The sequence below is a fragment of the Lathyrus oleraceus genome, chromosome 6 (genome assembly GCF_024323335.1).
Source record: "Lathyrus oleraceus cultivar Zhongwan6 chromosome 6, CAAS_Psat_ZW6_1.0, whole genome shotgun sequence".
Taxonomy (NCBI): Eukaryota; Viridiplantae; Streptophyta; class Magnoliopsida; order Fabales; family Fabaceae; genus Lathyrus; species Lathyrus oleraceus.
In genome coordinates, this window is record NC_066584.1 from 245,059,618 (window position 1) to 245,076,016 (window position 16,399).

General features: G+C 34.2%; 2 protein-coding genes across 3 annotated transcripts; one reads left to right on the forward strand and one right to left on the reverse strand.

Annotated features, from left to right (window-relative positions):
- The first annotated feature begins 870 nt into the window (after positions 1-870).
- On the forward strand, positions 871-7,193 carry LOC127096962 (uncharacterized). 2 transcript variants are annotated; one of them, XM_051035486.1, is made up of 14 exons: positions 872-1,201; positions 1,736-2,138; positions 2,275-2,452; positions 2,546-2,685; positions 2,838-3,522; positions 4,101-4,201; positions 4,412-4,556; positions 4,658-4,726; positions 4,820-5,323; positions 5,447-5,526; positions 5,718-5,853; positions 6,091-6,286; positions 6,611-6,693; positions 6,829-7,193. In XM_051035486.1, the coding sequence occupies exons 1-14, from the start codon at positions 1,096-1,098 to the stop codon at positions 6,952-6,954; spliced, it is 2,952 nt and encodes a 983-aa protein (XP_050891443.1). In that variant the 5' UTR covers positions 872-1,095; the 3' UTR covers positions 6,955-7,193. The 2 variants fall into 2 exon arrangements, with proteins under 2 accessions (XP_050891444.1, XP_050891443.1); XM_051035487.1 differs by lacking the exons at positions 6,611-6,693; positions 6,829-7,193 and adding an exon at positions 6,434-6,551 and having other exon boundaries at positions 871-1,201.
- A 275-nt stretch (positions 7,194-7,468) lies between these two features.
- Positions 7,469-15,729, reverse strand: LOC127094972 (uncharacterized). The gene is made up of 13 exons (XM_051033727.1): positions 15,601-15,729; positions 15,083-15,375; positions 14,671-14,988; positions 14,471-14,587; positions 14,052-14,369; positions 13,701-13,958; positions 13,537-13,608; positions 13,161-13,456; positions 12,886-13,068; positions 12,687-12,797; positions 12,531-12,612; positions 12,347-12,442; positions 7,469-7,534 (listed from the first exon to the last, which is right to left on the reverse strand). Exons 2-13 carry the CDS (start codon positions 15,368-15,370, stop codon positions 7,469-7,471), a joined length of 2,205 nt encoding a protein of 734 aa, XP_050889684.1. The 5' UTR covers positions 15,371-15,375; positions 15,601-15,729.
- Between the last annotated feature and the right edge of the window lie 670 nt (positions 15,730-16,399).

The window sequence follows — 16,399 nt, forward strand, 5'->3', positions numbered from 1 at the left end:
TGAGGCTATATGACCCTCCAAAATGAGTTCAAAGACGTTTGACCATCATCACCGTATAGGAAGTGAAACAGTCAAACAACCAACGCACATTGGCAGACCACACTCCTAAACAACCACATTTTGAGAAATAAGAGCAAACTTGCCCGAGAAATGGATTCTATCAAGACACATCGGTTAATTATTTATCAGTCCCGAAAAAACATTTCACTCTTACACGACCCCATGCTTAAGGGGTTGTCTACATGTTCGATTTCTTGGTAGGACTCATGAAAGCATTTCACACATACAGATCATGTTATAGGGGTTGTTTACATGTTTGATTTCTTGGGTTGAGTCCTAAAGTGAGCATGTGTCAATCCAGACCCAATGAAGCTTGCCCTAATTAAACGATCCACCCAAAAGAGTGTGGTTGGGCTGAAATACCTAATGGGCTAGATTGGCTACACCGACCTAATTCTGATATATGACAATATTTGATTAAGATATGGTTGATGACACATTTATGGTTGATGAAAGAATATCATAATCAGAGACAATCAAGCGTGATTCTCAATCACCATTAAGAGACCATGTCAATCACAATCCATCATATTAAATAACCTTCGATGGACTTTCGTGTGAGGCGAATCAAAATCACTATATAAGCTGAAGAGTGCAAGAATGACTTTCATTCCCAATTCATTAAACCATTTTCTATGTGACTTCATTTGTCTTCATTAATAGAATTATTATTGATGTACTTTAAGAGTAAACTAGATATGATTTTTGTTGAAAAATAATAATTTAATTGAAAATTGTGTTTTTATTTCCGGTAAAATTTATTTAAAAGTTTATCAATAATATTGAAGGAAAGTGTGAATTTACCAATTTCTCCAATCCAAGAAGAGAAATGAGTTTATTTTATGTTCAAACTGAGGTAAAATCACAATCAAACCGATCATAATGATTCAAAACATAGAGTTCCATTTAGTAAGATTTGGCTTAGGTGGACAAAACTGAAACCGAACAAGAGAAAGAGAGCGAGGTTAGCGCTATGCTACATTTGAAGGTGTCAAATACTTGCCTTTCAGATACACAACCGAGAAGAAGAAGAAGATGGGTCCTCTTACCATGGATACCATCTTTGATCTCATCGAAGAGGCTAAGCTTCGTTTTCTCTGGTGGTCTCTTTGTATTTTCGCCATTTCCTATTTCTTAACTCGTAAGTCATTCCAATCCCATTTCTTTCATGCCATATATTCTTCAATCTAGCGATTGGGTTTTACTGCATTTGCTTTTTTTTCTATCTGGGTTTTGCTCTTGCTCTGTAAAGTTTGAGTCTTTGATTCACATTGGCTGTTTTGGTATCTGGGCTTTGCTCTTACTCTGTAAAGTTTGCGTCTTTGATTCACATTTTCTGTTTTGGTATCTGGGTTTTGCTTTATGATTGCAAATTTTGAGTTTTTTATTTACATTAGCTATTTTCCTTTTTGGGTTTCTAAAAAGCACTTACACATAGACAAGACATATGACATTGACACCGATACGTCGACATTCATAATAATTTGAGAAAATGGAAGTTATTGAGTATAATCATAATTATGGCAGTTGTGTTCGACTATCGGTGTTAGACTCGGACACATGTTGGACACCAATGACTGAAAGTTTTGAATATTTGATTGCTATATATTATTTTGCTGTATAGGATTGCAAAGTGTATTCTTGTTGTTTATATTTTCTTTGTTGTTCATTATAGATACAAGTAAATCAATGTGGATGAATATACCAATGTCCGTTCTTTTTTTTGCGGGTCTGAGAATTCTTGTGAACAAGGTGGAGTTTCGTTGGAAGGTTCAGTCACCTAAATTACAAACTTACCTATCTCATTTGGAGAAAAAGCAGCTCCCTCTAGACGATGTGCGCGTCTCTACTTCACCTCCCCCTCCCAAATGGAAGAAAAAGATTGATTCTCCTGCAGTGGAGGCTGCCTTGAACGATTTCATTGATTTAATATTGAAGGATTTCATTATAAATATGTGGTATGCCGACATTACTTCAGATGGGGAGTTTCCTGAGCAGATACGCGACTTAATCATGGACGCTATTGCTGAAGTCACAGTTAGGGTTAAAGAGATTAACATCGTTGACTTGCTCACAAGGTCAACAAATTTTATTCTACTATCAACTTTCTTAATTCTTATGATTTAATCTATAGAGTCTTATATTTAGAGACGGAGGTGGTGCTAGATAAGATTTAAAAAATACTAATTGTGTTATATTTCATTCGCATTGCAGTGATATAGTTGATTTAATAAGCGATCATATAGACCTCTTCAGAAGAAATCAAGCTGCTATAGGTGTTGATGTTATGTTAACGTTGTCTTCCGAGGAGAGGGATGAAAGATTGAAGTTCCATCTGTTGAACTCCAAGGAGCTTCATCCAGCACTTATATCTCCAGAGAGTGAGTACAAGGTGTGAGTGGAGTGTCTGAATGTTAACTCTAATTAGCTTTTGAAGAATTCATACATCTCATACCTTATCTAATGATTTCTCTTTCTTTATTAGGTTCTTCAGCGGTTAATCAGTGGAGTACTAGCTACGGTACTGAGAAAACCAGAAGCTCATGTCCCTGTCGTTCGATCAATAGCTCGGGAAATTGTGACTTGCTTGATAGTGCAACCTGTAATGAATTTGGCAAGCCCTGTGTATGTTGCTAAATATTTTGTCTTATATTTAAAGGATGTAAATGAGAAAAGCTATTCGCAAACTATTCGAAATCGGCTAATTGAATACTAGGTCAAACTCGTTTATTTAAAACTGCAATTTCCATTTGTAAAAACGTATTTTTTTATGCCAGGTATATCAATGAGCTGATTGAGTCTCTTCTACTTCTCCTTAATGACGGGGATATAAATTGGTTGGGCGGTGGTGATCAGAGTTCAAATGCTACAACTCACAATCATATTAATCAGGCATCCTCTGCTGATTGGGCACAAATGCTGGACGCTGCAACTCAGAGAAGAACTGAAGTTCTTATGCCTGAGAATCTTGAGAACATGTGGGCAAGAGGAAGGAATTACGGAAAGAAAAGTCGTAAAAATGCCAAAGCTGGCTCTTATGCAAAAGCAAAACATTCTTCTGCAGATCATTCACTCTTTGATAAACATTTCGCTCATGAAACATTAGTGACTAAACCTGGTGGAGAATTGCATACTGTGGGTTCAGATCCCACACTACATAATGTAATCGCAGCTGCGTTGGAGTCTTCAGCAGATAATGGCAAGAATTTATCTTTTGAAGCAGATCATCAACAAGTTGACGAAGCGAGTGATATCAGGGATCTTGGTTCTAATAAACATAAACTTCCATTCAGGAGAACCGAAAGTACTTCTGTCTTGGGAGCCCATTCACATAAAGGTGGGCCTAATGTGTCCGAGTGCCACTCTCCTGATTTTAAGAAGCGTGAATGGTTTTTGGGAAAGACTGCTTCTGACATGGCTGTTAGGAAAGAGGGACAAGGTGTTCTAAAGCTTCGGTGCCGGGTATGCACCTTTGACTAAAAATGTTGTAACTTATGAAATACTCCCTCTGGTCTCAAATATTGGAGAATCTTCAGAGTTTTTTTCAGTTCCATTTCTAAGAAAAAAGTTACAACTTTTAAAGCGTATTTATTGCTCAAATGACTTGTTACGCTAATTCAAAAAGTTTGTCTCTTTTTCACATTAGTGGATGTATTTGTTGTCTCACCATTTTCCATTTTCCATTTTCCATACATTAAAGTATATTTGGAAAAACATTCAAAAACTACAACAATAAACAAACTCTGAAGATACGATTCTAATCTATAAAATGTACTACCTCCGGTGCTATTTACAAGAGAAAATTTACTTTTTAGATTCATTGAATAATCAATGTATTTGGACTGTATCATGAATCAGATACATTGATTATTTAATGAATCTAAAAAGTCATATTTCTCCTATAAATAGGACCAGAGGGAGTAATTGATTTAGGAGATATGAATAAGAACGGAATCAAGTCTGATATATGCGAAATTATTTTGTGAACACTTGTTTTAAACTAATTTGATTGCTATTTATTGTCTAATTGTACACTACAGGTGATGGGAGCCTATTTTGAGAAACTTGGAGCCACTTCTTTTGCTGTATATTCAATCGCAGTAACTGATGGGCAAGAAAAAACATGGTTTGTAAAACGAAGGTATGTTTGAATTTTGATATCAAACAGACAAAGACAAAGACAAGTTAGATAGAGTCAGTTTATGCAGGCTGTGTTGTTCAAATCAGTAAATTGGGTTGAAACTTATTCTTAATAGAGAATAAATATGATAGAGTTTCAACATTGTGTTGTTTCATATTTATATTTGATCGCTGGCGACGGTGTCTCTGATTTTCTTTTGATGATATTTAGATACAGGAACTTTGAGCGATTGCATCGACATCTAAAACATATTCCTAACTACACATTACATTTGCCTCCCAAAAGGATATTTTCCTCGAGCACAGAAGATGCCTTTGTACATCAGCGTTGCATTCAACTTGATAAATATCTCCACGTATGCTCAGTCGTCGTTGTTCTCTACAACTCTTTAAGAAATATCTCCTGCTGTAACTTTTTACTTGCTACGTCATTGCTCAATTACGCGGTCTTTTTCAGGATCTCCTGTCAATAGCTAATGTTGCTGAACAACATGAAGTATGGGACTTCTTAAGTGTTTCCTCAAAGGTTGATATTTCTTATCATAACATCATTTGAGTGACCGTTAATAATAGGAAGAATGACAATCTAACAAACTTTTCTGCTGTTTTCCTCCGGAAGAATTACTCTTTTGGGAAATCTTCTTCGATGATGAGGACCCTGGCAGTCAATGTAGACGATGCTGTGGACGATATTGTACGGCAGTTTAAAGGTGTTTCGGATGATTTAAAGCAAAAAGCTGTCACTGCATCATCCCCTACCGCCGATGACTCTTCTACATCTTTCACTTGGAACATGGATGAAATGGAAAGTAGTATTCCGAGGAAAAGTGGCGCAGACAGTGTGTTGTGCTCTGATAATGAGGAAGGTGATAAAGAATTGAATCACGGACGTGAGAATATCGATAGAGAAGTAGGAGAAGATAGCGCGGGGCATTCTGACAATGAATTGAGCTCGAAGGATTATTCACAAGGGGCAACAAACCATGGTAATGGGCCTGGTAACTTGGATCTTGATAGAAAACACGATGTTGTGAATGAAACAAAGGTTGGCAAGGATGTTCCAACTACAAATGGAAATCTAATTCATGAAAATCCAGACGACCCAATTGGAGTGCCGCCTGAGGTTTGTGTAGTCATTTGGGTTTGAACATTTACAAAAGTTGTAGAGACCAATGAATCAATTTCTTTCTTTCTCTTACTTTCAAAAACATTTTACTAATCTTTATAGTTTTAACCATTTTTGCAGTGGACCCCTCCTAATGTGAGTGTCCCTATTTTGAATTTGGTTGACAACATATTTCAGCTTAAGAAAAGAGGCTGGCTAAGGTATATTACTTTTTCTGACGGTTCTTGACATGGTATGAATCATGAAAACGGAAATTCGATCATTACACCTCCTCTCATTATTAATTAAAATTTGAATACGACGCAATAAGATTTCAATCTTTTGTAACTTGCATGAAAAATATCAAGTTATGCTGTTTTATCTAATGCTAGTTCATTTTTTGTTCATGCAGAAGACAGGTTTTTTGGATATCAAAACAGATACTACAGTTGGTGATGGAAGACGCAATTGATGATTTACTCCTGAGTGAGATTCACTGGCTCAGGAGAGAGGAAACCATCGTCCAAGGAATTCGGTGGGTCCAAGATGTAAGGATTAAGCCGAAATTTGCCAACTACAAATGTTTTTTTTTTAAACGCAAATTAGCAATATGACAGACTATGTTTCACGCACGATACTTAAACTATGCGGCTTAAGATATAGTATAATCTCCAAATTTCACCTCTAAGTCAAAATTAGTTTCCCTCTTTCCAAAACTTACATTCTGCATACCTCGTTCATGTTGCTTATCCTAATGCTTTCATGTTGTCTACTTATGCATGTAGATCCTCTGGCCTGGTGGCACGTTTTTCTTACGAGTTCAGACCCCTCAGTTGTTTTTTGGTGGTGGTGTAATTGAACAGAAGCCTTTACAAAGTGAATCTGGTGGAAGTAACCTGCGTAAATCACAATCAGGAGGGTATTTCGAGGAACAACTAGAAGCTGCTCGGAGAGCAAGTGATGTGAAGAAACTTCTCTTTGGTTAGTTCTATTTTTTGTACAGTTTGTATTGATTCATTTGACATGGATTATTCGATATTCTTGCTCGTTTTGGATTTTAAGATTTCATTTTTCTATCTTAGAATTTGGACTTAGGCTTATGCACTGAATCTTGTTCCCCACTTATAGTTATCCAATGTTGGACTCAACACTCCAACTCGGGCCTAGAAGTGGACTTCTGGGCGCGTAGTTTGCAGGGCTGAGGTCGTCAAACAATTCTAGAATAAACTCTGATACCATCATAGAAGTTGAACAACATAGAAAGTTCAAAGGATTTGACATTTAAGTTTTCTCCATTTTTGTCAGATGGAGCACCGGCAGCCTTAGTTAGCTTAATCGGGCAGAAGCAGTACAAACGTTGTGCCAGTGATATATATTACTTTAGTCAGGTTAAAGTTCTCACTCATTGATTTATTTACTCGGCGTAGAATCGCCACAAAAATATTCTTCTGTTAATGCTTGGTTGATGTTATCTTGTTTTTTTCTGAACTAACAATTAATTACAATGTTTCATGTCATTGTAGTCTTCTGTATGTGTGAAGCAACTTGCTTATGCAATCCTTGAACTTCTCCTTATATCCGTCTTCCCCGAATTGCGCAATGTGGTCATGAGTGTTCATGAGAATATGCATGTTCATCAACCTGTATAGACTATTATGAGTTCCTTCTCAGCTGCCTGCGTAGCCGGCTTATGTTCGAGATCAAATTTATGTGATATGGTGTCATTTTTATGAGGAAAAACAAAAACAAGAGCCATGATTCATGGTTTTTTCTCCACTAGGGAGGCATTCTTTTGTAAACATATAGATTGTGTACAGAAAGATTCATTTTTATACTGTGTGGTACACTAGTGAGTTTTTTTATAAATTAAATTATTATGTTTGATGAATTTTTTTAGTTCACTTATTTGCTGATTGATTGATTGATTCAAAATATTTCAATAACTAAAGCTATACACCAACATTTAGCTATCTATAGGATATACTATTGTAAATTTTTTATCACAATAACCGTTTTTTCAAATGAATATCCAAACCGTAGGATATATAGAAATTTTATAGCAATATAAAATCCATGTTTTTTTCCTTTGATTATTTCGTTACCAATACGTTTATATCGTACTTTTATTAGAAAAAGAAATATATTTTAAAGTTTTTAATAAAATTAAACTCGTGCTTTGTTATCGCTTGCTTTTTCTTCTTTACAATATATTTCGTAAAGATTTATTATCTGAAAAAAGAAAAACTAAATTTTCTATCAATAACTACTAGTCCAATTCAATTTTTCACATTTTGATAAAACATATTTAAAGAGTAAAGAATTTTCTAGTATCATTAGAAGCATTACATTACACACAAAGCATCTTCTGACAAAATTTCCAGTTTTTATTCCACTAATTTAAAGTTCTTAAATTTTTAGTCCCTTTTTTTAAAATTTAATTTTTTATCCTTTAATTTTACACTATTTTGAATTTTTATAGTTCCTTTTTAATTTTACAGACGTGATAATTAAAAAATATATATTTTTAATAAGTTGGAAATATTTATTAAGATAATTTATTATTTAATATTTTTTATAAATACATTAATTAATTATTTTAATGAGATTTTTTTTAATTAATTATTACTGAATACAAATTCTTAAAAAAAATTTAGGGTCTAGGCCAAATTAACTGTTACTTATTTTCAACCCACAAGTAGGGACCGTGATTTTCTTTAAAACTATATAAACAATGAATAAAACTCTAACACTATCAATGTGGGACTAACATTATAAAACTCTACAATTCCATTGTTCTGTTTCTGTATTTATCGATGAACCTTCATTTGACGCAGGTTTGAAAGAGATGAATCTAAAATCATTGTGTGGTAAGGCTTGCAGAAAGCAAAGGCTGAAGCTGCAATACAACAACTTGAGGTGTGTATTATGAACATTTACATAGTGTTTGTTTCTAAAGCAACTCAATCTCATAAATAGTCAATTACATTTTGCACAATACATATGTACATAAATAGTCAACTACATTTTCTTAATACCAATGGTTGTATTTTAAAATTTTGGATGAGGTAGAGAAATAACCCATCCATACATGCTGCTTATATACAAATCAGGATGATTCCTGCATATAACTTGCTTTTCTTTTATCAAATTTTCTTTTAGGAACAGATGGATATACACTACTAATCCATCCTCCAATTGTCAATTATCATTGTTGAAAAAAAACAATCCACTATACAATATCTATCTAGTTGGAACATGTTTTTGTGTCCTACGCTAAATAGGCATGCACTGCAAAACATGGTTGAACAAGACATCGTGTTTCAACAAAGAGAGATGTATAACTATTGCTTTATGTGCAGATTTTTCTTAGTGATATAAGGTGAGTTGAGTTTAGAGAAAGGTGAGTTGAGATGAGTTTATGGAAAATTTGTTGTTGAAAAAGAAGAAGAGTTGTGGAAATTGGTGCAGCAGCTTCAAATGGTAAGTTGAGTATCACATTGTTTGAGTTATATTTTGTTTAACTATTTATATAGTTTATACTAACAGGAATTTGTAATTGAATTGTTGGGCTGATGGTTGATGAATTGGGCTAGGCCCAACATTTATTTTACACAATTTAATTATTTATATTTTAAAAACTTAATAAAAATGATATAAAGATTAATTATTAATTAATTAATTTTTAGTCCCTTTATTAATTAATTATATGAGAAAGACTTCAAAAATATCACCGCTTCCAAACTATAACAAGTTCACTATATAAATAACTGGCTTTTGATGTTTCACAATATTACATTTTTTTTCTTCTTATTTTCAAAAATACCATTGCATCTAAGGTGTAATAAGCATCTTATTTAAATAATCAGCTCAGAATCGTGTCACATTTTTTAGACAACTTCCACCGCAACTAGTTAAAAATGAGTGATTTTAATTCTTTTTTTCATTGGTGAATCAAAAGGAATGAATTTAACTCTTGTACCATTCACATTAGGTATGATAACAAAGCGGATCGGACACGATTTTTACCTCTCTCAAACTCAAACTCGAATTCCCAAACAACCCACATTCCTCTTTCGAATCTTCAATGGGATGGAGAATTAAAATTCAAACTCGTCCCAAATGGATATGAGTTGGGTTTGGGTATTTATGCCTCACCATAATTCATTTAATGAAATCAATTTTATTTAATAAAAATATTTATTATTTTTAAAAATCAAATTATATTACAAATACTAAAATAAAACAATTTCAAAAAAATTCATACATAAATTTTAAATATTTTAAATAATAAATACAAATTAAAATATCAAAACAGTATCCACATATAATATTCTAAATTATCAAAATTAAATAATAAATTATATAATGAAATAAATAGGGTATCCCATTATTCCATCTATCATCATATTTTGTAATGTGAAAAAACTCAAACTCGAATCTAAATCCAATGATTTTCCTGGTCAAATGCGAGACGAATTCGGATGAATCCCGCAGGTATAAGTTATGTTGTCATACCTAATTCACATTGTGTTTCATTCATTGTATACATGATTTTGAAATTATGAGTTCGAATAAATCCGACGGTTACGGACATTATGATTAACAAAGAGTATATAAATATTTGTAATTTTGAAAGTACATTTTAGAGCATACATGATTTAACCCAATATGAAGTGATTACAGATGGAATTCTCCTAATTTATTAATATAAAGAGTTTAAGAAGGGAGTTTGCAGCTTTAGGTAAAAGAAAGGAGAAAGGGGAGGGGAGGATGTCTCCAATTTGAATAAGTTTTTTTTAATTATATAGATGAAAAATTCTTTGGAAAAATTCAATATTTTTGAAGAAAATTTTGAAAGTTTTTAAACCCATTGAATAATATTAGGAACACACTCTTGATAGAAATTCATACGGATCCAACCAAATTTTGTGAATCCTATATGAGTTTGGTAGGTCTCATGTGAATTATAGTTAATAAAAGAGACTATGTTAAAATGTGTGTTAAAAGTAGGGGTAGCAAACGGGCATGCCCGCCCCGTTTAGGCCCGTCCTGCAAAAGCCCGAAAAAAACGGAACGGGGCGGGGCGGTCATAGTTGAGGATGTGGGCCTAAAACTTAAACTCGCCCCGCAAAAAAGTGAAGGCGAGGCAGGGAAAGCTCGCGGGCATTGCAGTCTTTAAGCCTAAAAATGCAAAAATTTATGTAAATACATGTGCCCGCAAAAGCCCGCGAAAAAAGCGGGGCGGAGCGGGACAAACACATTTGAGGGTGAGGGCCTAAATCATTGGTCCGCCCCACATAAAAGTGCGGGCAAAATGGGCATGCCCAGCGGGCCGAGCCCATTTTGCCACCCCTAGTTAAAAGTGTATTATCAGCACTCCATTTTTTTTTCAAATCTTTAATATATTTTTATAGTACTTTTATAATTCAAATATAATAATCATAAATCATTTATTATCATTATCAACAAATAAGGTTGAAGTTATCTCGAAAATAGAAAATAGACCTTTTGTAACACCAATTTTACAACGATCTTTCTGGTAATGGTTATAATAGCTCTTTTTTGGGCGTTTTTGTTGTTGGTGGTATTTACGAAAGGACATTTCACAATGGTCATAGGTACCAACCGTAGTGAAAGGTACCTGGAGTGAAATTATTAGAATCCCAACACCAATAATTTTCCATTTATCGTGACATAATGTGATTGACCTTGTATATCTCCACAATTTTTATAATCAACTGCCGTGCGCGTTGCAATGATCTCATCACGGTTCATATTGTCAACTGTAGTGAAAGATGTAACTTATTTGTATATAAGCGAAAATATCTCTCTTTTCAGTTTATTACAACCATCTCTCTCAAAACAAACACTACGCCAAACAAGACCTATGAGAGCGCTTTTTTTGGCCTTTAAAAGCACTTAAAAGCGCTGCCGTAGGTGGCGCTGCTATAGGTTTTAGCAGCGCTTTTTGTTTACTAAAAAGCGCTGCTAAAGGTTGTCAATAGAGAGCGCTTTTTAGTAAAAAGCGCTGCTAAAGGTGGTATATAGACAACCTTTAAGAGCGCTTTTTACTAAAAAGCGCTCTCTATTGACAACCTTTAGCAGCGCTTTTGAGTAAAAAGCGCTCTTAAAGGTTGTCTATATACCACCTATAGCAGCGCTTTTTACTAAAAAGCGCTCTCTATTGACAACTTATAGCAGCGCTTTTTAGTAAAAAGCGCTCTCTATTGACAACCTATAGCAGCGCTTTTTACTAAAAAGCGCTCTCTATTGACAACCTTTAGCAGCGCTTTTTAGTAAAAAGCGCTCTCTATTGACAACCTTTAGCAGCGCTTTTTACTAAAAAGCGCTGTCTTTTCCTCTAGTAAAATAACAAAACGCTGCCTTCAGTTTAAGCCTACCATTTCAACCTGTAATATTTTTTGGGAATAATCCCATAAACCTGTAAATCAAGCCTCTCTAATTCAAGCATTTGGAGTCATAATTCAAGCATTTGTAATTTTTAAACCAACACAAGCAAACCAACACAAGAATGAACACATTTGGAGTCATAATTCAAGCAAACCAACACAAGGATAGATAGGCACTGAACACATTTGGAGTCATAATTCAAGCATTTGTAATTTTTTAAAGCAAACCAACACAAGAATGAACACATTAATCTATCCATGAAATTAAAGATATCACTAAAATTATAAAGAACTATACACAAGTCAAAACTAATATGTTATACGGCCTATTTGGAGTCATAACTAATCTGTTAAAAATATAAAGAACTATACACTTGCCAACCAGAAACCATTCTTCATCAAAGTATTCATGTTATTTTGAAACCATTATATACTAATTAATCTTTTCTCAATAAAATATTGACACAATTCCTCCTTGATTTGTTCCAACTGCAGTCTCGTGTAATGAGCACACTTGTATTCATCAAAGTACTACATAACAAAACATAATATGCATGATTTAGTTAAAAGTAATAAATAATATGAAATATTCGATAAATATTAAAACAAATCCTAAGTTATAAATCCATACCGTGATTGGAATCTCTATTTGATTCATATTAATGATTTCCCTCATAAACCTCATTACAAAGTATCCGCAATCGATACCGTTGCGCTGTAGAGGACACTACATAGAAAAAAAATAAGAATGTATAGTTATCTTTTCTTATCAAGTAGCATCACTATTATAAGCAAAATTGTGAAAATTAAAGTACCTGCACTTTTATCCACGTAATGTTGCTGGATTTAGTACGTGGTACTCGAGCTTGTCTTTGAGATCGGAACACTTTTATTGATCTAACAAAATAAAAACATATATTTAGAACAATCTCACATAAATATACACGAATATTTAGAACAGTCTCACTTACGTATCAACTAATTGCTTCATATCCGGATAATTTGTCCATTCACCATCTATCGAATTCAGAAAATATACCACTTCTTTTAAAGGATCAATAGCAAGCAACAACCAGTGACACCTATAAATTAAAACAAAAGTTTATATGGAAATTTTTTACGTAAAAGAAACAATTAAAGATTAGAATAAACTTAGAATTAAAATCTAACCCTGAATTATACGGCCAAAGATACAAGTTGTTTGTACTGCTGGCCATGAATCTCTTGACTAAGTACTTTCTACATGAATCCGGTTCCCTACAAATTAATGCTTTGTTGACCAGGGAGGAAGACACGAAACGGAATCTGTTTGACAATTGATCATTCCCGCGCATGAAATTGTCATACAAGAACCTTCAATAAAAACATAATAAACATTAGACTATTTTTATTGAAATGTGTAAATAAATTGTTCAAGTAATTAAATAATATATAGATCGGATTACCGGATGTATGTGTGTATAACACCGACGCCTAATTCTTGATGCCGAAAAATATGTTCCAGATCTTCTTTTCCGATTGTTTCAGTGCATGAATAACCAAAGATATCTTCCTCCATATCCAGTAAGCGAATAGCACCAGCTGTTGCCATATCTGATGAGTCAACAAGTGTTTCAAGAGATATCTGGTATCGAGGCACAAAAGCACCTTTTTTTGGCAAATAAGTCACTGGAAGATCCCTTTTGTTTTTCTGTCGACTACCAATTTTCTGGCTCAGTTGTTGTGACCCTTGAGCAAATACCTATAAATCATATAACATAGGTAAATTATAAAATCATGCATTTTTTGATTCGGATCATATAATTAACACTTTCAATATACCTCTTTTTGTGATGCAACAGACTCGTTGTGCCGCAAAATCCCTTTATCCTTAGATGCGGGTTTTGTAGGCGTCTAAAATTACCATGTAAAAAAAATTAACTTAACGGTTCAGAATTGACATTTGAATACTAAAAGATTCATAGTGGTTTTTGAATTCAACATACCTCATCATCAATGAAAATGAGATCCAAGGGCCATGCAACAAATGATCCTATTGCATCTCGCAGCAATGTTGTCTCTGAAACAATGTCAGGTATCGGTAGCAACGCATCCTTATCTAATACAACATCAACCGATACTTTAAGGTGTCCATCCGGGAGCGGTCTATGGTGAAGTAAATCTCCCGAAGTGTTGTGCACTTTTCCCTTGCCAACTAGGCGATAAGTCGGTGACGATAAGTATAGCTGACAAGATGAAATGCCCTAAACCAATAATAAATATGTTACTTTTAATGTGTATATATTTCAATTAACATAAATGTGCTATTTTAATTTCAAAATAACATATATAATTACCTCGGGAAATTTATTTTGACAATTGATACTGGCTTTCTCACTAGTTTCTTTCAACTGTGAACTGCACTTTTCCATACACCTATATCTCTCATTATCCTTTTGCAATTGAAGAACTTGCGCTTGTAATGCCTGCAACGTCTCCATCACTTCTTGATTGCTAGGATTTCTTCTCCTTGGATTCTTATACAAGGAAGTTGGAGTACAACCATGCCCTTTACCCCTCACCCGACCGGGATACTCAGGAACATTTAGTGCTCTACTAAGTACGCTCATGTTCTCCTGGTCCTCAGCTGTGCTTATCGATTGAGATAGGGTCTCCTGAAATTCATTTACATATCGGAAATTATTAGTGGAGATAAAAAAATTAATTATATATTATTAAACTTTTGATTTAATTAAAGACACAATGTTCTACTTACACATTCATCATAAATATGTTGAACGTCATCCCTAACAGTTCCATCCTTTCCCACACGAGCTTCTTTCCACAAAACGTGTGGCGGAAGTGATGTTGCGTCACTTTTCGTCTCGTCTAACTACGCATTGACACAAATAATAAGATAATCAATTATAACACATTGAGACAATTAATAAGATCGTAGCATTTTTGTATACTTACAATTTTTTCCTCTAAGCGTGCATATCCCAAACGCCCTTTTTTGTATGCATACGTGGGATTTGACGCTCTCTCGCGATTTGTGGCACTCACTTTCTTGAAATTTTCGTCTCTTCTTTGGGCTACAAAAGCAACCCATTCTTCTTCTGTAATGAAGATCGCATACTTCACTGGATATTCCGGATCATATTCAACAAAAAAAATTTCTTTGTCCTTAAGATACTTGTTTGTTAAAAACGTTCTCCACCCTCTGTGTCTTTTTCCGGCCAATTGAAGTATATACTTTTTTCGGATAGTTGTATCTTCAATGTTAAAAGACCTCTACGAAAAAATATTGGAATAGAGTGTGTTAGTATAAGTAATTTAAACACATTATCGTCAATATAAAGAAAATATAAACAATCATATATTGTACCAGTATCTCAGTCCAAATCTTATCTTTAGCGCTACCCAACTCTTTATTACTCCATCTTGTAGCAGTGATTGGAATGTGCATACGAACAAGTGTACCAATGTAGCTTGCCAACTTTGCAGCATTAGACCCAATTAGTTGGTTATCAGCATTCCAATTTACATTATATGTTACTGCTTTATCTCTATCACGAATGATACTCTTCATAATAGTGATGCCTCGTGTAATTTCTTTTTCTGAAGTATCATCAGGAGCATTTGCATCTTGTGAGTTTTCTTGATCACTAGCCATTTAACCTGTAATAAAGAAAAAATATAAAAATGAAATGAAAAATATAGTCACAAACATAGTCACAAACTCTCGGTAAGTTACAGAATATTAAGCAAACATAGTCACAAACTCTAATAATCGATACTGACAAATAAATAACCCATAATGTAGCAATGCAAGTCCATTCAAACCAAAATCGACCACCTATTCTTTGACTTCTAGGGCAAAACAGAAAGACACGAAAACCTAACCTTAAAACGCAATGAGATTTCCAGGTATTGAATCCTTCTCTTTCGAATGCAGTCTCTTTCAAATTTGCAGTGTTTATCGTTGAGATTTCCAGGTACTCTGTGGAATTTTTTCCAGGGCAGCGAGAGCTTCGAACGAGAGAGAGTGAAAGAGGGATTTCTGAAAGTCAGGGATTTTGTAATATTAGATTTATTATAATTTTTATAAATGACCTATAAGAGCGCTTTTACCTTAAAAGCGCTTTCATAAGTGTGAAACCCATGAGACCTATAAGAGCGCTTTTACCTTAAAAGCGCTTTCATAAGTGTGAAACTCATAGATGTGAGACTGAGACCTATAAGAGCGCTTTTACCTTAAAAGCGCTTTCATAAGTGTGAAACCCATGAGACCTATAAGAGCGCTTTTACCTTAAAAGCGCTTTCATAAGTGTGAAACTCATAGATGTGAGACTGAGACCTATAAGAGCGCTTTTACCTTAAAAGCGCTTTCATAAGTGGAGACCTATAAGAGCGCTTTTACCTTAAAAGCGCTTTCTTTACATAGGCGAATTTTTTTTCAAGCTATTACAGCGCTTTTTTTAAAAAGCGCTTTCTTTTTGGTGCTGCCAAAAGCACTTTTTGGCGTAGTGAAAACCATAACATCTCTTGCACTCGTCTCTCTCAAAACTAAACTCTAACATCTTTGTCACTTATCTCTCTCATATTGAAACCCACAAACTTATTCAGCCAACTCGTCTTCTTCGAAGGTTTCCTTTCTTTTATCAAATCTTCGAAAATGACCACCTTACAGGTTCGTCTCCAC